Genomic DNA, 24,087 nt, shown 5'->3' with positions numbered 1-24,087 from the left:
GCGAAAATCATCGATGACTAGCCGGTCATATACAGCCGTGCACGATGGATGCTCCTCGTTGCCCAATGAACGGTCAACACCCTTCCCAGATAGTAACCACATAAATATATACCAGTACCCACCCAGACCCCCCCCAAAAAAAGACCAACCATAAAAGCAGAAGTGAATCCAAACAAACAATCCACTACAAAATAGATAAACACACATAGTCCAACACCCCAATAAGTATTATTCAGATACGGAGTACACCGAACCCATTTATTGTACCACCTATCCTTACCCAGTTACACCAAAGACACCTTTCATTCTTTCTAAGGGAGGGAGGGGGCCGACACAAACCCCCTGGATACCTACCCAGTACCATACAAGCCAAGCCGTATGAAAGAATTCACGTTACATACTTACATGTTTACAACATAAGCCTTAGTAGGCAGCAGGTAACTAATGTTATTCATTCGCTTGGTCTACGTAGGTGGTATTTTTATAGATTGATATAGATGTATAGATATAAATATGTGCTGCTAATTCTGCTCGGTCGGATGTATCGGTCCTATAAGATTTTCCATATATAGACAGGTAGGTGGACGTGGTAAGATCAAAAGTAGTGGTGAATTACGTCTTTGACTCTATCTAGTTCGGCTAGTGTTACTATCAATAGACGCTATCAGTGGACGCATCCCCTTGACTTGCTGCCCCGGCCGCCCCCCTCCCCCCCTTCGGAACGATGCTGGCTGTCACTCACGACTATGGAGGGTGCTATTTTCGGGAAGTATACGTACCACCCCGCTGAACTTGGGAGTTTGACAGGAAGCATTGGGTACTACAGGCGAGGGTTCTTTTGGAAAGTCAAAACACATAGCGTATGCGCAGGGTGAAAGTGAATTAGTAGATAACAACTTAATAGGCGTACTAGATATTCCTTCTGTCTGCTCGTCGACCGCTGCGCAGGCCATATGCATGCAGAGCAGGGTGACTAGAGTAGTTGCAGGACATGGAGGAGAAACCAAGCCAACGACGATTCCATGCATTCTCTTTAACCGAAACAGGGGAAACAGAAATGGGGATAAGACTGTGCTGAGGGCCATCCGAAGGAGCAGGGATCGCGATTCCCGACTATCTTGACCGGACCCTTCCGAGAGAATTGACCGATGGGACACACGCAAGACGAACGCAATCCGCAATTGCTCAACTCCGATCTGCACTACTCGAGGTAGTGAGGACGTCTGCTCCGGAAGCAACCTGGCGCCCTTCTTGCCATAGTGATCGAGAACCGCCCCGTAGGCGCCTATGGAGAGCTGAAACAGATAAGAAAACCCACAAGGTTATGAAGACAACGCCTCCCTAGAAAATCAAATCAAGTCTGCAAAATAAGAAAGTCGACCAACTGCATAGCCAGATAATCCCATGAAGCTCATGTGCCCGTGATTGAACATTATCCACACTCGCATCCGGGCACATCTTGGAACACGCCAACGGAATAAACCCCCTCTTGATAGATAATAGAAACCAAATGTTCGAGACGCTTATCCGTTCATATAAGCTCCGCATGAAACAGACCTTTTGCGAAGGAGAGAAAACTAGTTTACAGGATGGTGCACTTCTTCTTGCTCTTGTGGGTCTTGGTCAAGAGCGCAGCCCGGGTGGCAGCCTCGAAGACCTCACGGACACCCTCGTTGGTGCGCGCAGAGCACTCGAGGTACTTGTAGGCACCGATCTTCTTGCGAACCTCCTCACCCTAATCGCACATTAGCTGCCATTCCAGGGATAGCATGCTGGCTTCAACGGGGGTCACATACCTGCTCAGGGGTAACCGGCTTCTGGGAGGTCTTGTGAAGTTCCTCAATGGTCTTGGGGTCGTGACGCAGATCCATCTTGCATCCGACAAGGATGATCGGAAGGCCCTGGCAGAAGTGAAGGACCTCGGAGATCCACTAGAAACATGTTAGTGATCCAACCAGCACATCTCCTCGATGGACAACTGATCGCTCTCCTCGTCCACGCACTCGCCGAGGAGACCGGGGATGTGGCGGTAAACTAACCTTCTCCTGAACGTTGTCGAGAGAGTCGGGCGAGTCAACCGCGAAGCAAATCAAGATGACGTGGGAGTCGGGGTATGAGAGAGGACGGAGACGGTCATAATCTTCCTGACCAGCCGTATCCCAAAGAGCAAGCTCAACGTGCTTTCCATCGACCTCGACATCGGCGACATAGTTCTCGAAGACAGTGGGGACGTAGACCTATGGTATATGTCGGTCAGCTTTACGGGAGCCGAGGACTTGATTGCAAGGCAAGCCAGATATCTTGGGTCGACCATGGTGGAACGGTATCAGGGATCATGTAAGGAGAGTCGGTGGATGCTAACCTCAGGGAAGGTACCCTTGGAGAAGACACTGGTTGTGGAGAGGAGAGTCAGTATGATGCTGGATCCCTACCAGACGAAGAATGAGGAAGGGGATGAGAAACTCACATCAACAGACAAGTCTTACCACAGGCACCATCACCAACGATGACAAGCTTGCGGCGAATTTCAGCCATCTTGAGAGCGTGGACGATTAGCAAAAGATGCAGAAGAAAATAGAACTGGCTAGAAATATGAAGTGGGCGAGAAAGAGTGGCCAACGACAGCGAGGGAGAAGGGAAGCTGTTGCAGGAGCGGATGGATGGGGGTTGGATGGGGGAAGTTGAGGGTAGAGAAAGGGACAAGTCAGGCGCCCGAGGAAAAGGGTTATCACGTACGGTGCAGGGGAGTAGGCGCAACGGGCGCGGACTAAAATATTCAGGGAGGGAAGGGCCAGGTGAATGGACGAGCCAAGAGTTTCCAGGAATAAACCCAAAAGACAACAAGAGTGTGTACAATGGAGAAAATCGGGTGGTGAAAAAGGCCCCAGGAAGAGAGGAAGAAGAAGAAGGGGAAGGGAAGAAGGAGGAGGAGGAGGGTTGATAGAGACAATGCTGAGTTGCTGTTGCTGGTGCTGGTGCTGGTGCTGGGTATGGGTCAGTTATCGGCGGATGGCCCCAGGGCTGGCTTTTGGCTCCTTGGTTTGGGCGAGGTTCTTCCCCCGTCCTTTCAGGTGAGTCGCTGAGGCTCCCTCCCTGGCACTCTCCCTTCCACTCCCAGGTTGACTAAGGAACCAGACCAACCCGGACTAGAAGGGCTGAAACGGTTGGCAAGCGACATTCGGCCCAGCCCCATCGAGGTGGGCAAAAAATAAAAAAGCTATGTGGCTGTGAATCAATGCTCTTTCGTTTCTTTTAATTTTATTTCATCTGAAATTATCCATTATTTCCCTCCCTCTTTCCCTTGCCCCATTTGATCCCATACCTGGGAGTGACGTGATCTGCTTGCAGGTTCCTACGCAGATACGTTGATACACAGATACAATCCGTATGGTTCGTATCTAGTATCTATCCTATTGGATGCACCTGGGCCAACCAGATGGGGCTGGTTGGCAAACCTAGGTTGCCATGATCTTTTTGCTCCATCCAGACGGTCTCCTTTTCTCGACCTCCTTTTGCTTCGCTCGTGACCAAGGTCCTACTCCGTACAATGCTGCTTACTTAGCTGCCTAGCCGGTTTGCCTTCATTCCCGTCGAAGCCACCGTGGCTGAAGGTTCAATAACAGAGTATGGTAATTATAACAAACCGTACCGGTACAGGATGGGCACTTACGTATTATCCTGGCCCGTGTTTACGACTATGTATTTCGCAGGCATTCAGGCCAGTCAAGAGCCCATCCCCCTCTCTTGCTCTGTATACAGTACGTAGTCGAGCTCCTTTCCTATTTAAGACCCATGTGTTATCCGGGTCCGCTTCGGCTCCAGGCTAGAAAGTTGGCGCCATGCGGTTCGGTCGCATCGCTCTGACCCTGTGGCTTTCCCTCCGGAACAGCTGGGTAGTGTCGGATGATGAAAAACCTCACGGTCCACACAATATTCGAGGCCATGATCAATTTGGCCCGTGCCAGAGTAGTAACATCATTCTACAGGGGCGATACAAGAACGTTTAGCGACACCATAGTTACCGTCGCCATAGTCTGAGAGAGCCTAGAAGCTTGTGGGTGCCCCGGAGACCCGGAGCTGTCGGGTGTGGCTCCATACTTCTGATAATTGGCGGTGGCCCCTGGTTGTCTAGGTAGATACTTAGTCCGGAGTAGGTAGGCTGTTGTTCCTCAGTCCTGTGCGCTAGACCACAGGATAATGAAGTCTAGGTACGGATTCTGTACTACATAGTCATACACAGACTTCTGAAGGTCAAGTGGTTCAATGATTGGCTATACTCACTTCTTGGGATAGGGAACCCCGCTTAATTCACCTCCTGTGTAGATCGAACGACTGGATCTAGGTACGGATTAGCTAACAGCAGTTTCCACTTCTCACACTGTGATGTGCTACACCATGCACGGAACACTTCGTCAGATAAAATAACATCGTATTCTGCAAGCTGTACCCTGCAACCGAAGTTGACTGTCTATCCTGAGCACCGAAGGGTTGAAGGTTGAAGGGATAGCCAAGGACGGCGACCCTGCAGCTCCCTATCTATCTCCATGCTGATTCGCTCCATTGCGGAGGCCCCGACGGTCCGTACCACCAAGTATCTATCTACTGTCTAGATAGACAGAGGGACACTGTCTGCATTGGCGATCAAGCTAAGGAATAGACACCGGTCGGATCTTCATTCGCCAGCACATCGCCAGCCTGGGCATGACTGCGGAAGGCGAAATAATTTGCGAAAAGTAGAGAAGAATGACCGACCTTGGACTCGGCACCTGTCGGACCCTCCGAGGAGATTGGGCCTAGCCTGAAAGGTAAGGCCTGTACTTCTGCTGCGGTATGACTGTAATCTTCCAGATCCGCCAGGGGTTCCGTGGATGCTTCCTTCAATTACCGACAGCCAAAGATACGTGGCGGTGCAATTGATCGGCCATACTTCCTACCCAACATGGTCGGGACGTCTGTTTCTCCAACGCAAACGTCATCATCAACTGGAACCAGGCAACTCCTTTATTTCCGGGGCCTTATAGGTCTTGATACGCAGAAGGTAAAGGGGATAACGGAGCGTATTTGCGCCAATCGATACAGCCGGGAATCAAAGTGAAGTGGTCGTGGCCGCTTTGGAGACTCAGCAAACAGCCTAGTATCGGAGTTTCGTATGCGAAAGTACGAAGATCGACTCTAGACGGTCGCCTCGTACGGAGAGGGTTTCCGCCCTTCGAGTTTAATCCTGCGGGAATGATAGCCATAGATAACCTGGTAGAGCCTTGCAGATCCGAGTGCACTGAGAGGGTGGTTCTCGTGCATCCATGGAGCAACTACGCGATTCTCTCTGCTCTATGAGTCAATTTTCTTCCTTACAATGACCAACTGTTGTTAGTTCCTTTCTTTACACGCCTGGCTCGGCAGGCAGTTCGATGTTCTGTCTAACCGAGCCTGCTTACCGACACTGTCAGATGCTGCTTCAGCTCCAATGGTAAATTGAAACTTCCGGCGGTGGTCAGACACGGCCGGGGACACCGGTCTCATAAGCCAGGCACATTGACCTCTGTTTTCTAATAGCGTCTCTCGCAACAACATCCACGATCAACCATGGGTCATGACTTCTTTCAAGAACTGCAAACTCGCACCAGTTTCTTGATGAGCGCGAATGCTAGCCGACGTAACTCATCAATATGTGCTATTTTCCGGAGAAAATACCTTGTACCATATGAAACAAGTCATTATGCCGGAGGTCCCTGCGTTGACTCACTGACACTCAAGCAAGTCAGACTAGGATGCTGGGCGTGTACCTGCTCGAAACAGCACATTGTTGCCTGCTCCTGACGGCTGCTTGGAGACAGATGGCTGCCTTCACTATGTCTAGGTCTATACGAAAAATCTGCAATGTTTCATAGGCCCAAGCTCATGGGGAACCGCTAGCTGCTTTCTCAAACCCCCCCAAGCCATCTAACACTGATTCAGCAGGGGTGATCGAAGCCCTTGGAGACAATGACGCCCTTTTAGCTATGATATATGTCAGAAGCAAGAGTGCCTACTTTATGCCGGTTCACACGCTTTTCCACCTTTGATATACGAGACGGGTGAAAGCAGGGTGTATGACCACACTGAAACCCGTGCAGTCTGCAGATACAAAGACCATGGCGTATATTCCATCTGCCCAGAAGTAAACCGGCGTATCTCGCTCAAATCCACTCCGTATAGAGGATGACCTTATGGCTTACCGCAATCGATCTATAGGCGCCGCACCGCTTCGCGACGTTAAGTCGACCTATGGATGTTTGTAGAACAAATTATGGTCCTGAGTTCCTGACTGCACTTGCAGTTTGCACAGCAGTTCATCTAATGCTACACGACCTCGATCGGAGGAACTTGATGTCTATGTAGGCACATGTTGAGGCTCTGTCATCATGGCCCGATTTCCTTGGATGCGGCTGCTAGTAGGTACACACCAGATAGTTTAGTGACTGAGAAATTGAATCGTGCCTGAGAATTAATGAGCTCAAAGGTATCAAAATGACCTAGTCCCAGTAGAGAGTATACTGGTTCTGGTTCAGGGTACATAGTTCCGAATCATGCTTCCCCATTGGTTCTTCATAGTTCCAGTCACGTGCGCGAACCAGGGCCGCAATTTTCCCTCCCGAGCATCTCCCCAGGCCTTCTGGTGATTCCGCGGGAACAGTCGGCCATTGCTGGTACCGCAGTATCCAAGATGCAAAAGGTCATTCGAAGGACCGCCCTGGCGCGGAACCAGGCCCAGCGGAAAGTCATTCGAGCGACCAAAGCTGCTCAGCGCGAGGACCTCAAGGATACTCTGAGGCAGCGGTTTGCCTATAACCGCCTGGAGATCGATAACCTCCGCGCGGAGAGACAGCGTCGCCGCGAAGACTGGCTGCGTGGACCCCTGGCGCCTCAGCGTGATGCCGGTCTTGAAGGAAGGCATTTTGGTGCTCTGAGCCCACAAGCAATGAACCCTCCATCCGTCCCCGAGCATCTGCGGAGGAAGTACATCAACATTGCCCCCGGTGACCGGGTATGCATTATGAAGGGAAAAGACAAGGGCAAGATCAACGAAGTGACTCGGGTGGATGCATCCACCGAAACTGTTGTGGTCAAGGATCTCAACATGGTATGCCTCCTCTATGTGGAGTGACTTTCGTTCCATCTACTGACTGTTGGTTGTCGACAGGCCGATGTGCATTTCCCCGACTGGCTGAACGAACAGTATGGAAACTCGACTCCCTTCCAGTCAGTCAGCATCCCTATATCCATTGATGATGTCCGCCTCGTCGTCGCTCTTGATGATCCGAACACTGGCTCAACGCGAGATGTCTTGGTCGAACATGTTCGTGGAGGGGGACCCTTCCTCGAACGGGAATACGGTACCGACACGCCCCGACACACCAGATATATTGCCGGCGAAGATATTGAGATCCCATGGCCCCGGAGTGACCCCGCAGAATTGAAGGATCAGGAATGGGATTCGCTTCGCATGGAAGTCGAGACGCCGACCTGGATGCCGTCGCTGCATTATGCCCCATTCCCTCCCAGCGTCCTGGACGAGCTCCGCAATAAATTCTCGAAGTACCGAACGAGACACGACGCCGAGTGGGTGGAAGCCAAGAAGATGGAAGACTACAGGAGGGAATATCTTCAAAGCCGGTCTTTGTTGACACCCAAGGGCGAATTCTTGGAGATGCTGAAGGCCAAGCGGCACGAGCGCCTGAACGCACAAAAGGATGCTGATGGAAACTTCATCCTGGACGATCAGACGGTCGGATTCATTGAGAACTTCATGAAGCAGAAAGCAACCAAGAAAGCCTAATTGCTTGCTGGAATTTCATTTGGTGTCCGAAATGGGCGAGTGTACCTGGGTCTTTGCTGTTTCTTTTCCGAGTTCTTTAAATGGGTGTACACAATTATACTACTGTAGAATATGAATGTATAAGATCAATTTGCTGCTGCGCTGAAGTGTAGGTCGATTGGAGTCCAGTGACACTCGCCGCAAGAGCACTCGACGTTGGAGCGACCGGGCCCAATCTTCGTGGCCTGCCTTGCCCCAATTGCGTTTGGAATTATGAATGCGCGCGCCCACGGGTCGACAGGGCCGCCAGGGGAGGTCTGCACTCTGCAGCTACTACCATTTGCTACCTACTTTCTTCATCCATCCGATCCGCGTCCCCGTTTTCCTGCTCGTTCAAACCCCATCCATCCAACTGTTCTTTCTTCCATGCGACTGCAACTGACTTGACTTCCATTGATTATATATACTGAGTGTCGTTGTTCGGGCGATCTCCTCTCGCAGCATGGCTTTCGCCACGATCAACTCATCGGCGCCGACCAGGATCCCGGCCATTGAGGACGCTTTTGCCGCTGAACCCGCGCTCAAGAAACGGGTTTACGATGCGATCGGTGCGTATAGGTTGCTCAGAACGACAAGCTACACCAATCCCACCACCCCATAAAAGAGCCAGGATGACCGACTGACGCCTATCCCACAAACAGCCCATACCCCGCAACATGTCCCTCTTTTCGAAGACATCGCTAAATACACCACCAGCCTGCTGGCCAGGACTGCAACCGGCCCCGTTCGGCCTGTGGAGGTCGTCAGCGACGGCCCGGCCCTGAAGAAACGAAAGCTACAGAATGGAGATGCTACAAAGACTCAGTCCCCGGGCGATGTGAAAGCCGATACACCACTGCAATTCTACATGCAGGATGTTTCGTTCGCTGTTCCCCAGCGAAAGAAGCTTACGCTCGAAGTTACCGCCGGGCACGGGTTCCTACGAGCGAGAAATCAGACCTCTAAGGAGGTAGAATTCGGCGTACAGTTGGACAAGATACGTAAGTCTGGGACGTTGTGTTGAGATTGGGCAACGCTGACGGTGTTGGTGGATGTGAATAGAGCATGTCTTGTGCCTTCCAGTCCCCGAGAAGAATCAGCGACAGTTCAATTTCTGCATTATTCCCCAGTACGCGGATGGAGTCAATTCACCACCAGAAGGCGTAACAGCCCCCGAAGCCATTGTGTGGACAGTCACCGATGGCCCTCCCAAGGCGGCGTTCTCAGGCGATGGACAACAGCTTGGGATGAACAATGAGGAGACTACGGACAAGATTATCCAACGGGTATTGAACGACAATTTGTCGCAGACTAAGGTTGTGCGCCCGGATGAGCGACAGTTCGTGAGCGCTATGCCAGAGGCTCATCGCAAGGGTGAGAAGGCCTACCACGTCAAGGCTTTCCGCGGAAGCAAAGAAGGTATCGTCATCGGCGCCATGTCCTTTCCTTGAGTGCTCGGAACTAAATGATGTCCTACTGCAGGTTACCTTTTCCTTCTCTCTACGGGCATACTGTTCGGGTTCAAGAAACCATTGGTCTTCTTTGCTTTTGAAAACGTTGACTCCATCTCATACACGTCTGTGCTGCAACGAACCTTCAACCTTAACGTTGTGGCTCGACCTACATCAAGTGATGAGACGCAGGAGTTTGAGTTTTCCATGATCGACCAGGCAGACTTTTCCGGAATTGACGAGTATATCAAGAAACACGGTCTGCAGGACGCCAGCCTTGCTGAAGCACGGCGTGCGAAGCGATACAATGTCAACGGTGCTAAGACAGAAGATGACGCTGCTGCTAATGAGGAAGGGGGCGTCGAAGAGGAAAGTGAACTACAAAAAGCCCAACGTGAGCTTGAAGACCAAGAGGACGAGGACGAGGAGGATTATGATCCTGGCAGCGACAGCGACAGCGACGGCAGCGGCTCTAGCAGTGATGACGATGACGATCAGGACGAGGAGGGCGATATGGAAGAGGACGACGACAAAGAAGAAGAGGGAGGAGATCGAGACCTGGTGGCGGAGGAGCTCGGAAGTGAAGCCGAAGATGTTCCGGCGGAAGAGCTGTGAGAGACCGCCTTTTATGACTGTTGTTGTATGAATAGGTGACTGTTGCTACCGTCACACCAACACTGTGTGTGGTGATGTGTATCCGACAATCGCGTGGCTAAGACATTGTATCGGTGGGTGGCCTGTTACACTACACCCGCTCCCTCGGACGGGTGAATTTTTGGGGGGAGTTCAGGGCTGGCCATGCTCCCGCATTATCTAGCATACGCGCCTGTACGGAGTACTTGTGTAGAGTTTGACAACGAGGCTTCCCACGTCTGATGTGCTTGGTTGGGGACGAGGATCCGTTTCAAAGCTGCATGGAGTCCGTTTCAACTTGGCAGGCATCGCAATCCAATGGATAAGGACAAACAATGCACAGGCATCCAGTGGGCGGTGGGTCATGGACGTGTCAGATGTGTCTAAAATAGAGGTGCCACTGGTGGATGTGCTACGGAGTGCCGGATGCCAGGTTGCACGGCGTAGGTACATCGTATCGATCTCCCACCTACCTATCTATCTAGAGAATATCTAGAGGCCGCCGTGAGTTCAGTCCAGTCCGGCCCGGATGGCCGGTTACTCCTTCGAGAACACTTCTTTCCATCGTTCCCCCCAATTGGGGGTCTGTGAGGCACCCCTGTGCTATCAGGGCCCCCAAATCCGCACCGCAGCCTCCCAATGGATTAACCTCGTAGATAACTCGATAATGAGAACACTAAGGAGGACTACTCTGGAAAGGGTGGGGTAGAACATGTAAGTTGTATGTCGGCGGTAGGAACCAGGTCCGTACAGTATCATACGGCCCCCCGATACCGTACCTACTTAGTACGGACTACTCCGGAGTGGTGGTTAGTAGTAGTAGTAGTAGTAGTAGTAAGTAGTATGACTACTACTATTTGAAGTAGCTCGATTGGTTGCCCTGAGGGTCCAGTTGGGTTACAGACTGGTCAGGGGCAGTGCCAGCTCAGCGCAGGTACCTCCAGCAGCGTCGAGCACCTACACCTACCTAAGGCTTAAGCAGTCCGCAGCACCTCACTAGTCGCCCGATTAGAGTGGTTAGCGGTTAGGAGCTGACAGTCTGTCACCCTCGGCTATGGGGCGAAGTTTTAGCTGGGTTGACAGCTGCGGTGCCTGGCGATTATTGGTAGAAGGGAATGGGCACGGAGTAAGTAGTGTCTGCCTCAGGGTGACTACTCCATCCTGCGGGCGGCCCCTCGGTCTTCTGGGTAAGGTAAGTGGTCGGTCTCCGTCCGGAGTCGAATTCCGATCGAGGAGCGGGAGAAGCCATGGGACTGCATATATTGGACTACTGATCGGATAAACGATCCATAGGTCTGGAGTAGATAGGCATGTGTCTGACTGAGAGCTCCCTTCTGGTGGGTTCCGTTCAGCAGGTATCTACTAAGAAGTAATAAATTGATATCGCTAAGTACGTATCTACCCTACCAGGTACCCGGCAATAATACGATACCAGGCCCAAACCAGCTAGACCCTGTGGGCATCTCATCCATCATTCCACGGCCAAGGGAAAGCAGGCACTCAGGCAGGGACTGGTATTACGCAGGAAAGTAAACGGTCCGGGTTAGTCACCGTAGTAACTGACGGAGCCTCGAGGTCAATGTGCGGTATTCGAAATGACACAGACACAGAATGGATCCCTTACACCATGAACCCCCCGGGTTCCATGTTCTTCTCCTTGGGTTGTTGGAACCTTAACACCGCCAGCCCCATGTGGCTCTGAAGGTAGGGTGCTTAAGGCAGGTAACAAATCACATACCATCGTGACAACACTCAGATTTATACGGAGTCCTTCATAGCTTCCATCTGGCCAGAACCCACTGCTGGCGTCTAGTAGTGCCCGCTTTCAACCGTTCATCGCCCAACAGGCGGAGCGCTAGAGGCGCCGCTAGTGAGTCCCTGGGCCAGGGCGATTCCGAGTTCGAGGATAAAATTTGGGAGGCAAATAAGCGCAATTGAGGTGGGCGATTGCATTTCATTGGCCCCAATCTTGGAGTCAAACTTTTTTTGTGCCCTTCGATCAACAGTCCCCAAATCTTGTAGACAGGCTCTGGGTCACCTGAATCCCTCGATAATCGATATAGGTCCCCGGAGGAAGGTATGTGGGATTGAAGGAGAGATGAATGCATGGCGTCGTCCGGATGTCTCAGTGTAATCAGGTACCATACCCGTACTCCCGATTACCGCCCTTCATCCCCTATCGACGGGGCCTCTCCGGCTTAAATCACCTGCGCTAGTCGATACCAGATACTTAGCGTTACCGTATGGAAAGGAAACCGGGCAGAGCGCCCCATTGAAGGGCGTCATCGGGGCGATACATACGGCTGTCCCGTCATGACCTGACCAAACCCAGCAAAGGACCAGACCCGACCAGACCAGACCAACTCTGCCTCATCCAACCATCGCCTCTCTCTTGCTCTCGCGCTCTCGCTCCTCTCCTCCTCTGCTGCTCTCCTCTTCCTCCTCTTCTTTCGCTCCTCCTGCTCTCCGCCTCATTTTTCCTTTTTTTCCCTTATTCCTCCTTCCCCGTAGGCAGGTCGTAGCAGTTGCAGTTCATGCCACTGGCGTGTTCGCTGCTCACCTAGGTCCTCTCTACCCACTTCTCCTCCCGTCCCCGTTCCTCCTCTCTTCTTTCCCTTCTTCCCTCTCTCGCCTCTGGTCTCCGTCCTCTTCGTCGGCGCCTCAATTCTACATCTACCACTGCCTGCCCAGTGCGTTCTGTCGTACTGCCACGCGGTTGGTCAGTAGTAGGGGAGTTTTCCTTCCTTAATTTTTTTTCCCTGCCCCCCTTCTCGATTAATTCCTTTTCCTAAAACCGAACATTTTATTCCTCGTCCCCTTTCCGACGAGCGCACCCTTAACTGTCAGCCTGCAGCCCCCTCAAAGCTGTCGCCCACCCGGAATACCTTGTTCTTCCCTCCCGTCACCCTTCTTGCCAACGCCGTCCAAGGGTGCACCCTATTGCCCCCCTCCAAATTCACCGGTGCGATTGTTCGAGCGGCTGTCTACTCGCTGTCTGCGGCTTCCGATTCGTCGTCCGTCCTGGGTTCCGTGATATCTACACGCTGGGGTGCTTGTTCATGAATGGTTCGCATTGATAACCATCGGGCTTCCTGTAAGACCCCGGTCGCCTCCCCCCTCCCTCTCTCTCAGAACGACTGCTACCACCGCTTCTTTCGTCATTCGTTCCCTTGGTCGACTTTTCTGACCGATCTGTCAGGCTAGTCTCACGTGTAATCGCCGTCCATCGAGTCCCCTGAACCCACCCTCCCTTCTGTGAAGTCCGCGGCTTCTCGACGTTTCCCCCCGACTTCGGCAAACATGGCATCCTCATCATCCAATGTCGTCGGTGTTCACTACCGAGTGGGAAAGAAGATCGGCGAAGGATCGTTTGGTGTGATCTTCGAGGGTACGAATCTGTTGAACAATCAACAAGTGGCGATCAAATTCGTACGTGACATCCTGATGGGACGAGTATGCGGTTCGCCATACTAATGGTACTAGGAACCACGCAAGAGTGATGCACCACAACTCCGCGATGAGTATCGGACATATAAGATTTTGGTCGGATGCCGTGAGTATACCTTGATTGCGATTGCATGGAAAGGGGGTTTGGATCTGACTGGTTGCAGCTGGAATCCCCAATGTCTACTACTTCGGCCAAGAGGGTCTGCACAACATTCTGGTCATCGACTTGCTCGGCCCCAGTCTTGAGGATCTTTTCGACCACTGCAACCGACGGTTCTCGATCAAAACGGTTGTTATGGTCGCTAAGCAGATGGTGCGTCCCCTGATCACTGATTGGTTATGGATGATCCTTTCTAACTCTATATCAGCTTTCGCGAGTCCAAACGATTCACGAGAAGAACCTGATCTACCGTGACATCAAGCCCGATAACTTCCTTATTGGTCGGCCGAACACCAAAGCTGCTAATGTTATCCACGTGGTTGATTTTGGCATGGCCAAGCAGTATAGAGATCCCAAAACCAAGCAGCATATCCCTTACCGCGAGCGGAAGTCGCTGTCCGGCACAGCCCGCTACATGAGTATCAACACCCACTTGGGACGAGAACAATCGCGACGTGATGACCTCGAAGCTCTGGGACACGTCTTCCTGTACTTCCTGAGAGGTGGCCTCCCCTGGCAGGGTCTCAAGGCCGCGACCAACAAGCAGAAGTATGAAAAAATTGGAGAGAAGAAGCAGACTACCGCGATCAAGGACCTTTGCGATGGATTCCCAGGTGATTATTAACTGCATCCTGTCCGTTCATAGCCTCCCGAGCATGCTAACCCGAGATTCCAGAAGAATTCACCAAGTACCTAACCTACGTTCGCAACCTCGGTTTCGAGGACACCCCCGACTACGATTATCTCCGGGATCTCTTGACACAGGCTCTCAAGAACGCTGGCGACGTCGAAGATGGAGAATATGACTGGATGAAGCTCAACAATGGAAGGGGATGGGAGTACAAGTCGTACTCGTCTCAGCAGCATCTCCACAACAACGCCCCGCCCAACACATCTGCCCGGGAGCTTCACGCACAGCAGCTCCGCGGCAGTCGGCCGGGCGTGACTGCTGACCGTTTAAATGCCGCGCAGCCCCCGCCCCCGTCTCCGGCCAAGCCCGGAGCTGGCAAGACGCGCGACCGGCCAAGCGTCTCCGGCGGGATGCCGCCAAAGCGTCAGAGCGGGGGCCTGGATGCCACGCCGACAGCGTCGACTCAAGCACAGTTTCAGAACTCGAATGCCAACATCCCAGGTCACCTTGGCAGCCCGGCGAACCCAACGAAGAACAGCCAACAAGGCCAAGGGGCTCAGGGCGACAATGAGCCGCAGCCCACATTCGTCCAAAAATTGATGAAGGCGCTTTGCTGCGGTAGGTGACCCAGTGCTCCAAACGTGCCCCGGCTCCTATACTTATGCGGGTTTTCCAGGTTGATGCGAGGCTGAACGTGGAATCTCTGTAATTCTACCTAATATCCTGGTCATGTTGGCTTCTCGACTTTCTTTCGTTATTTCTTGTCTTCAACATACTTGGGAGGTTTGAAAGGCAGCATGCGATTATACTGTGTTATAACCCGGGAACTCTCCCCATCCCATTGTATCGTACGTGTTCGGGCTCGCCAACGCTGCTGCTGGTGCTGCTGGCCGGTGAACACGGTGGGGGCTTTTGGGGGGGCGCGGATATATTGTTCTTTTCCTTATTTGTGTCATCCATGGGTCTCGGATCATGAGCACCTGGCTCACACCCGCCTGCTTTCGCTATCTCTAATCTGCCAAGGCACCCTCGGCTCGAAATGCGTCGGCCTTCGATCGAACCGACCCTCCCACGTCTTTCTCGTCCTCATCCTCGTCCTCTTCAACACTCTTTTATGGTGCTACGGCTCGGAACGGCGAACCTGATCAGTCCTGCTTGTGTCATTGCATTTTCTTTCCTCTCTTCCTCTTATTTCCTTCGTCCCGCATTCCCCGGCACGAGCCATTTAATACTAGAGTTCCGTCTTGTGTCAGAGTACATGATCAGTGCCCCGAACCTCTTACCTTTCCCCAACCCGCCGCTGACATCTACCGCTCTCCTACTGCGTCGGGTCTTTGTGGCTGGTTCTTCCGATGGTAATTTTAATGATGTGGCACCAGGGCGTTTGGCATTTGGTGGAAGACCTCGCGTGTCATCCGGGCAGACACTGATTTACACAGCATTTTTAGCATCTAAATGTTTGAATATGCGCCCTCGTGGAATGCGTGTGCAGGACCAACGAGTCCATCGGTCAAGGAGTTCATGCGATAGCGGCCTGCGGCTGTTTTTTTGTTTCTTTTTGTTGTCCTCTTCTTCTTTCTTCATCTTCTCTCTGTCGGGTCGCTTCCACGCGGATTTGCAAGGGATCATTCGGATGTAGCCGCGTGTTCTGTTGGATTTGTACTTGTCCCTATGATGTTGTTTGCCGTTGTCAGTTCCAAAAACAGTTGATTCACCAGATGCGCCTGGTTCATTTCATCTTTCTCTTCGTCTGCTCGGCCCGGTTGGGCGGGTGACTGCCGGGTGAGCAGTAAACCGCGCCCCTGTGTCATGTACGAGGCGTTGGCGTTTTGCAGTCTACAATGGGTGCTATATACATTCACGCGGGGTGCCGGGGAGGAGGGAAGAGCGTGTGCATTGGCGATGGCTTGATCCTTTCTGCTCGACGACGATGACGGCCCCAGGATCCGTAGAGTAATCCGGCCGGGGTCCGACCTCCCTCTCTCCTACCTTCTCTTCGCTACCTTTGGACCTAATTCATAGATAGAGCTCTAATACGAACCGTCTACCAATCAGACCCCACGCCCCCGGCTATATCTTCCATAGGGCCGCCGAGCATCCCTCTCTGAGGATTAAGTAGTCGTAGTACTCCGTACCTTGGTAGTCTCCGGTACTTGGCAGTAGTTAATCTCACATCTCTCCGCCTGTCAAAACTCAACCCACCCATCCCTCTCCACAATCCACCTTACCAATTACCATGTTGAGCTTCCCGCCAAGACGAGACTGAGAACGAGAACCCTGCATCCATCCATCCATCCATTCATCCATTCATCCATCCATCCTCCCCAGCCGTCCGACCTGTGGACGCCACGCCATCAGCCCTCTGGGCCGGCCACAACGCACACGCGGCAACCAACCCCACTCACCAATGAGATTCGCTAGCTCGTAAGGTAGTACATAGTAAGGTGGTCAGTTACCCTGAAGGAAGCCGACCCTGGACCTGTCATTGGAAGGGCTGCGTCCCGGGATGATCGATGATCGGGGGGGGGGGGAGGGGATCCGAGCGCGAATGCAGGGAGGGGGAGTCAGTGGAGGATGGCATGGGATGGGGAGGGGGAGGGACGGGTTGGGTTGTTTGCTTGGCACTATCTTGTGGTGTTGTGTATGCCGTATGGTGTGGATTGGTGGGGATGGGCACTCATGATGTGTTTGTTTGCTTACAATCATTGATACTATGTAGATGGATGATGGGACAGGGGAGAGGGGATGTATGTGGGTGGGTAAATGGTAGGAGATGGGGGTTTGTTTACTCCGTACTGGATATGTCGTATCGAGGTATACATATACTTCGTACATAGTGGACATGGTGGATTATGTTATGTATCGGCATTCATTGTTTGATGTCGGGTCATACTATACTTGCTGGGATTATATTGACGGGGGATCGTCTATAGGGCAGGACCGGACAGGAATGTAACACCATCGGTAGGCAGTTAAATTAAATGTCCATGAGTGTGGCGTGCTGCTGCTGCTGCTGCTGCCGCTGCTGCTGGTTGGGAGATAAGATGGGGGAGTGACTCCCGTTGTCTGCAGTCTTTCTTGGCTGCTTGGCTGCTTGGCTTGGGGAAGGCATGGGTGGTAGGATTTGCCGTGTTGGGATGTTTGCATGAAGTTGGTCTCTCTACGCAGTCCTATCTCGAGAGGTCGAGAGGGTGGTGAGATCGGCGGCAATAGATGCTGTCATATTGCAGAGGGGGTCCGGATGGGATGATCATAGTCGCAGTGTGGTGTATACTACATGGTGTCTAGCGAGTACTCCGTACATACATGATGATTCTTGTTGACCGGGGAGGAAATCCACCAGCAACCATCACACCAACAAACGATCATCCGACACCCAGACTCCACCGCCGGTCTAGACTCAAAGTGGGATGGACCATTTCGGGCCCGGAATCGAATCGGAGTCGCGGTTCCCACTCGCGGTTTCAGATTGACGGAGCCAGGCATCAGGCCACTTCGTCATTCTTCACGCTTCTCGGCTCCGTCGTTGGGCTGATGGCCTGGCTATATCACCCGGCCCCTATGATGATCCGACGGCGCACTACATAGTATGTACGGAGGAAGTAGGACACTCCATGCGCCGTAGTCCTGGGGTCTGCACTCTGCATGATGCCGCAACGATCTCTGCTATGTGGTGGCTGATCGCGTCACTCATCGCGGCAATGTGTATTGCCGACCACGGAGAAATTGTGGAGCTGGATGGGTGATCCTTTCGTAGTGTTCCAGGTAGTAAGAAGTTTATGGTTCAAACCTCAAAGAGATGACCGTCATTCCAACTTCCAAGGATTGCAAAATCACTAGTAGCGCCCGAGCTAGTACGTAGCTACCGATTATGGGGGTATGCTGCGGAGTTGGTGGTTTCGTCGTCCTTTCGGTTGACTCCGAACCCCGGCCGGATGTATACTTCCAAGACACCGGGTAAAAGAACGTAGGTACGGAGCACAGTACAATCGTACATCTCACCGCTGTAGGGAAACCAGGCAAGCACCCATGACAGCTGGCCGAAACGTGGCGTCGTGGCGGTCTCGCACTTATAGCAATGGAGGCCGTACACGTGGTCTACCGGTCCTTGGCAGAGCGCGAGATACGATAAGTCAATTGGACAAGTTGCTGGCTTGCTGGAGAGCTGTCGGTAGCTCTCCTGTCTAGCTCTAAAAGGTGCTTCTGCAGGTGGCCCTTGTTCGCATCATCCTTATGCATGGGGAGCTCTAGGACTGTTCCCGGAGGAAAAGTGAGGCGGACGAATCCGATGTCGTCGCGAGTCCTCCGTAGCTCCAACACCATTGAGTTTTAGTGTCTGAAAGATGCGAACTTAGTCATTGGAATTAGAGATTTGGTGCGACCGTGAAGTTGTTGTTGATACCTGACTTTCCCTATCAGCCCCGGTCTACCTTGGGGGTTTCGGTGTGCGGGCGGTGCCGCCAACCTTAGTGGTGGCCGTGACTCGTGATTGGAGGGCCGGGTACCGTCGCTCATTCGCGGCCTGAAAAGGCTGGTTAGGTAATCGCCACCAGACAGGAGTACTACGGAGTAAGTACTCCGTAGTAACTAGTGACTATGGAGTCGTCTCCATCCAGGGAGACGTGCTCAATTTTGGTCTGCCGATGGCGTCGAAGGTTGATAAGACGACCGACTGGGGACCCAAAGGCAAAATGGTAGCGAGCCCATTAGCCTGACGACTAAGTTTAACACTTCCACTCTGATAAGCCTCCCCTCCTCGTCCAGCTGCTTTGCCACTCCCTCCTTCCCTTCCGGTCGGTCCCTACCTGCCTTATCAGCCCGGAGTAAGTCGGGGCATTCTGCCATTTCAGTCAATGGCCGTGCTAGTCCATCTCGGAATATTTTCTTACTTTTCTCCCTTTTTCGGCATGTTTGGTTTCTTTTGTTCCGGTGATGTGTGGTCTGTTACATTTATAGAGTGGCGTTGTGTAAATCCCTTCGATCATTCATTCCACCATTCATTCCATGATCAGTCTAGAATCCACCGAAAAAAAAAAAAAAAAATTGTCTGCGTCAACGACTGACAGCCTGGTCGTCATTTGATTAGTTGATGTGGCTGGCCCTGCCTGCATTGCGCCGTGGCACATGGAGACAGGCAATGGAAGTTGATAAGAAAGCCAATTAGTCAACATGACTCAGGCATGACTGCCCCTCGATGGGTTCGAGATGCTCCAGCACGATCTCCGTAGGCAGTAAGGTTACCAGGACCCGAGTCTATGTCGTATCTCGGTGTCACTCGACCCTGGTGGCCGATGAGATGCTTAATGATCTGCAAACGGGCATCGCACAGCAGGCGCATGACGTTATTAGGGTGTGGCTTGTTGAACGCTGGATGGTAGCTTCAAATCCCTCTGTCTCTGCACCCGTATAGAATTATAAGCTAGGAGGTTGGATGATGGCGATATCAAGGGAGGCGTAGATCTTGTGCGCCCCTCGAGTCTTCGCCTGCCGTGCCACTCCATGGAACCTTCTGTATGGCTTCTGTCTCGCGCTGACGTAGTCTGAGTTGGACCGAGTGGTAGCACGACAACATCCGATCCACGCAATCCGTCCTGCAGGCCAATCTAACTGTCTATGTCATTCTAGAACGTAGGGGAAAATTCAATGAAGTGACCCCGACGCCACTCTGGATGACACCTAAACGCTAGGTAACAGATCAATATACGGAGCACCTAGAGCAGTAGTACTCCGTACTATGATGACTTTTGAACAGTACCTGCAGGTCAGAGGGGACTTGCCTAACATAGTAAAGCGAAGGAGAGCAGAGCCACACTCCATTCGCGCGCCAAGGTGTTGCAAGACGCCCCGAGGGCCATCTCCACTGCCGCTAACAAGCTTCTCGGCGGTCCATGCCCATGTCCACCAGATAAAGAAAGGCATTGCACCTCGTGAGCACGGCATTCCAGGCGCCAGGCCTAAAGAGGAATCACGTTGCTCATCGATTTCCTCCGGGATTGGCCCATCCATGCCCCTCTCAATGCGAGGTTGGTTGTGCGTGTGTGTATGTGTGGGGTGAGGTGGTACCACCGTGACCAATCCGTGGCGCCGTGATGACCCTCGGGGCTGGCTGGATTTCGGTGGGAACAAGTTCAACCGGCGCTAATGCCACACACCCTCTTGCTTGTTGCTTTCTGCTTTCTGGCCCACCTACTTAGTAGCCACCGTTCCCTGGGCGTGGCTACTGACTGGCCACTCCGACAGTGTTACGGGCGGGCCGAAAAGCCCCCAGTGCCATCTCATTAGTGGACGTCGCAAGGGTTGGGCTGGTCTCCCTTACTGTTCGCCGAGTCGCGACCGGGGCAAACCCGCATTCCTCGAAATTTCTTTGCGCCTTCCTTCGTGTTCTGGAAAATGTAAGAAAATTCAAGTCTAAATTTCTTTGTCGGCTGGTCTCCCGACAACGGCTGCGACGATGAATCATAGCCGAATCGGGCACTCAACCCGCGACCACGATGGAGGATGTGCTCCCCTCAAATTCCACGGTGACACATACGCCCATTCTGCATGTCTGCAGGCCCTTGCAGACGTGTTTAAGGAGGGCAGCTATCTACCTCTAGAGTCCAGACAAGGGTCGAGACTGGTGATACCACGCCGTCAAGCAGTTCCGCCCCCAGGATTGGACGTTACAGATGGGGGTGGATGGGGTTTGACACCCTCCTGGGTAATAATTGGAGTTGGCGCTAAATGCTGAATTGCTGATGGCGGTTAGCACGATGGTCGACCACCACTAGTACAAATTACTATGCTATCATGCTATCACTATTCCAGCGTAGTACGGCGCTACTACCCCATAACCCAAGCAGCTTGACTCCGCGATTGACTCCGCGACAACAGTACTAGTGTTGTTGCTAACTTGCGTCTTGCTCGGCCCAGGACTCGATAGCGATGCTGGAGTTTCTTTGTCTGCACACCCCATCGGCTTGCAGATCCACCCACCACTACTACTGCAAGCCTGCACAGTAGATGGTAGATAGGTGTCTGGAATTGGCCCGACCGGCGATAACTGCTCACCCACACCCCGGCATGCTCGCTGCAGCTAGGTTCGAAATCGTTCGAACAGGGCTCCGTCCTGTTCAAGAGGTTCGAACTTTCCTGTACTAACTCCGGACTTACAAGCTCTGTCTACTGTGAAGGACATTTCCCCCCCTTCACGAATGTATCCCTTTCCCCCTCCCCCCCCTTACCTCGGGCTGCACAGCCTGCTTGGCATCCTGTAGATCCTGCGTCAGCTTGGCCAATCAATGCGGGGTGGCCGCTCTGCACGACCACCGTCAGGCCGTCGTGCGCCTTGAATCAGTTCATTATTACTGCCAGTCGAGGGGCTGGCCGGAGACTTGTTCTCCGACTCCGGATTGGTACAGTTGGGACTCCGTATCGTATCGGGGGCGGCATCCATGAAGAGTCGTGGTCGACAGGGGCCGGGGGTAGTTGGGACAATGCCCGGAGGACTCCGAACGGACCAGGGAGGGGGTTCTTTGTGTTGCCATTCCGGTGTAGCGGGCAAGGTTCTTCTAGCCATGTGTCTGGTGGATGCGACAACACATCGGGGCTGGGCTAATGTATTCCAAAGAGCAGGCATTGGCAGGGCGTCGATGCGATCCATCTTGCGTTGTCATGGTACATCCACGACCTGCTACGGTGACCGGGAAGGTCAGGTACAGGTACTCCGTAGCCAAGTTCTTAGTAGAATCCCTTCTTGAGTCCAGAACTGGCGCATACGAGCCTGGTTGCCACCCCAAACCGCATCAGGCAATCACCTGGAGCAGAGCTGTGCATTGAACTCTGACGCCGCCTTCATACAAAAAGCTGCATGAGATCCAGTTCCTGGGCGTCTAATGGGTTTTGCTTTTCGATTTCTAATTTTACTTGATCCTCCTTCCTCGCTGGAATCACCACCTGTCCTGTACCAGCGTCAATTACCGCAGACATACAGAGAGAGGTACATACCATCCTACATACATACATAAAGCTACGCCTGCCTGCAATCGACATAAGCTCCGCTATATATCATCTTTTTTTCAGCCCTGAGCGATTTATCCTCGTTTCTGCTGCACCGTTGGGTCATATTGGCGTTGAACGCGCGTTTTGGCGACCGCCCCTTGCTGCCGGTCACCTTCTACGGATATTCTGTTACGGGACGTCGCATTCAATTGACGCATGGTGAGTGAGCGCCTTCGGCCTCTCCATTAATGCTTTTTCTTTTTCCTTTTTTTTTTTTTTTTTTTCATCTTTCCTTTTTTGCCCTCCTCCCTCTTGCGTCCGACATTTTGTTGTGTTGTTGTTGCTGTTGCCCTTGTCAATTGTCATATTTTCACCCGCTCCACTCGGTTGTTTCAACTGCAATCCATGACGGATATTGATTGAGGGTCGATCGATCGATCGACCGGCCTCGACAACACCATCTGGGCAATGATGGCATCCGTCGTGGGTTAGCAGTGCACAAACTACAAAGCCAAGGCAGACGGGCTCCCGAGTCATTCAAAGAGAGAGAAACAAGCGCCCGGCTCCACAACGGCCGGTTTTATTTTCCACCCCCTCCTGGACAACGCCGACTCGCAGGGGCGACGGCAGCAGCACAATTACCACGACCTGACGACGACGAGCGACCCAGTCACCCAACGCTACTGCGTTTCTATGGATGGCTCCACTCCTCTACCTTTTGGGACTTGAGATTACTTCATCGGCGGAGATCCATCGCGCGTCCTGGTGATCCATTCAGACCCAGCGACGGAACCCGATTTCCCTTCATTGTCTCCACCCCGAGGCTTCCAGATCCTTTTTGGGTTGCAACTTTGCAAGTCACTCACAGACTTACTGGCTAGTGTCTGAGGCATGCCTTAGGGGCCATGACGTGATTCCCTCACTGGCTGGGAGAAGGGAAGGAGGGTATCTAGCTGCGTAGTCCTTCTAGAAAGTCTGTCGGCGGCCGTTCTCTCTCAGTGGAATCCTTTTCCTCCTGGGCTCGGTCTTCCTCTCTCCCCCTTTTTCTTCCTTTGCCCTATTTTCGACCTTCGATTTTCGTCTTCCGTTCCAGAAGAAAAGAAAAGAAAGGAAAAGGAAAAAGAAGAAACGGGAAAGAACAAACAAAGGAACGCCCCTCCTCCCGTGACACTTTTCCTTTTCTTCTTTTTTTTGGGGGGGGGGTGGTTTTATCCACCGCCGCCTCTGAGTGGCTTCCTGGACCCCACCAAGGCTGGTTTGATAGGTCGCGGCTCTTGCTGGGTACGATCGACCGGGAAGTCTCGTTGGCGGTGATTCGTGGTGGGCAGGCGACGGTCCCTTGGGTCGACTCCTTCGGCCACCCAGAGCATCCACTGCCAGCCAACGTGGAAGCGCTCTGGACTGGCTCTGCTGGTCCGGTCGGCGCGTGTGAGTAAATCTTGGGCCGCCGGTTGTGCCTGTGGGCCAGCAATCCACACCAATCCACACCTTTTTCCACGGCCCACCACTCCCCCCCCTCCTCCTCCCAGGCTCCTCCCTCCTGCCTTTTCCCTTCAATTGAGGTTTAGGTCCCATTCGCATCCCCTCCCCCCGGGTGCTCGACGCTTCCGTGCAGGTTTTGAGAAATCTGCCTGTGAAGGGGTCCTGATCGGCATCACCACTCCACCCACTGGCCGGCCTGCCTTGTTTCCTCTCTATTTGAATACTATCCACCCCAGTCTGCCATTTGTCTTGTCCTTCCGTGGCGTCATTTAACCTGTACACACACGGCTCTATCCTTTCTTTTTTTTTTATAGTTTTTTTACTTATTTTTTTTTATTTTCTGCTGCTGTGCCTGGCCTTAGTCTTGTCTCTTATTAACCATTTTTTACTTTTTCCCAAATTTCCATTTGGCTCTCACCCCCCCCCCCCGTCTTCTTTGACCCTTCTGGAAACCCGCTGCTGCTGCCTA

General features: G+C 52.7%; 5 protein-coding genes across 5 annotated transcripts; 3 read left to right on the top strand and 2 right to left on the bottom strand.

Annotated features, from left to right (window-relative positions):
• Window positions 1-1,333: 1,333 nt before the first annotated feature.
• Window positions 1,334-2,667, bottom strand: rho1 (Rho family GTPase RHO1). Its single transcript, XM_025713862.1, has 5 exons — window positions 2,468-2,667; window positions 2,363-2,390; window positions 2,040-2,237; window positions 1,797-1,931; window positions 1,334-1,735 (listed from the first exon to the last, which is right to left on the bottom strand). The coding sequence occupies exons 1-5, from the start codon at window positions 2,533-2,535 to the stop codon at window positions 1,583-1,585; spliced, it is 582 nt and encodes a 193-aa protein (XP_025572712.1). The 5' UTR covers window positions 2,536-2,667; the 3' UTR covers window positions 1,334-1,582.
• Window positions 2,668-6,655: 3,988 nt separating this feature from the next.
• Window positions 6,656-7,955, top strand: BO80DRAFT_427433 (mitochondrial 54S ribosomal protein uL24m). The gene is made up of 2 exons (XM_025720009.1): window positions 6,656-7,120; window positions 7,181-7,955. Exons 1-2 carry the CDS (start codon window positions 6,704-6,706, stop codon window positions 7,814-7,816), a joined length of 1,053 nt encoding a protein of 350 aa, XP_025572711.1. The 5' UTR covers window positions 6,656-6,703; the 3' UTR covers window positions 7,817-7,955.
• A 342-nt stretch (window positions 7,956-8,297) lies between these two features.
• rtt106 (putative negative regulator of DNA transposition (Rtt106)) lies at window positions 8,298-9,900 on the top strand (the record flags this gene model as incomplete). The annotated part of the gene is made up of 4 exons (XM_025721610.1): window positions 8,298-8,403; window positions 8,497-8,835; window positions 8,897-9,253; window positions 9,317-9,900. The coding sequence occupies 4 exons, from the start codon at window positions 8,298-8,300 to the stop codon at window positions 9,898-9,900; spliced, it is 1,386 nt and encodes a 461-aa protein (XP_025572710.1).
• Window positions 9,901-13,138: 3,238 nt separating this feature from the next.
• On the top strand, window positions 13,139-14,989 carry BO80DRAFT_161760 (casein kinase I). Its single transcript, XM_025713861.1, has 5 exons — window positions 13,139-13,347; window positions 13,402-13,471; window positions 13,530-13,678; window positions 13,734-14,139; window positions 14,202-14,989. The coding sequence occupies exons 1-5, from the start codon at window positions 13,219-13,221 to the stop codon at window positions 14,780-14,782; spliced, it is 1,335 nt and encodes a 444-aa protein (XP_025572709.1). The 5' UTR covers window positions 13,139-13,218; the 3' UTR covers window positions 14,783-14,989.
• A 7,898-nt stretch (window positions 14,990-22,887) lies between these two features.
• On the bottom strand, window positions 22,888-24,087 carry BO80DRAFT_161563 (uncharacterized protein). The gene has a single exon (XM_025713858.1). The coding sequence runs from the start codon at window positions 23,715-23,717 to the stop codon at window positions 23,103-23,105; it is 615 nt and encodes a 204-aa protein (XP_025572708.1). The 5' UTR covers window positions 23,718-24,087; the 3' UTR covers window positions 22,888-23,102.

The sequence above is a fragment of the Aspergillus ibericus genome, assembly GCF_003184845.1.
Source record: "Aspergillus ibericus CBS 121593 unplaced genomic scaffold BO80scaffold_36, whole genome shotgun sequence".
Classification (NCBI taxonomy): Eukaryota; Fungi; Ascomycota; class Eurotiomycetes; order Eurotiales; family Aspergillaceae; genus Aspergillus; species Aspergillus ibericus.
The sequence above is the reverse complement of the archived record's forward strand: the minus strand, read 5'-3'. Positions and strand labels throughout refer to the sequence as shown.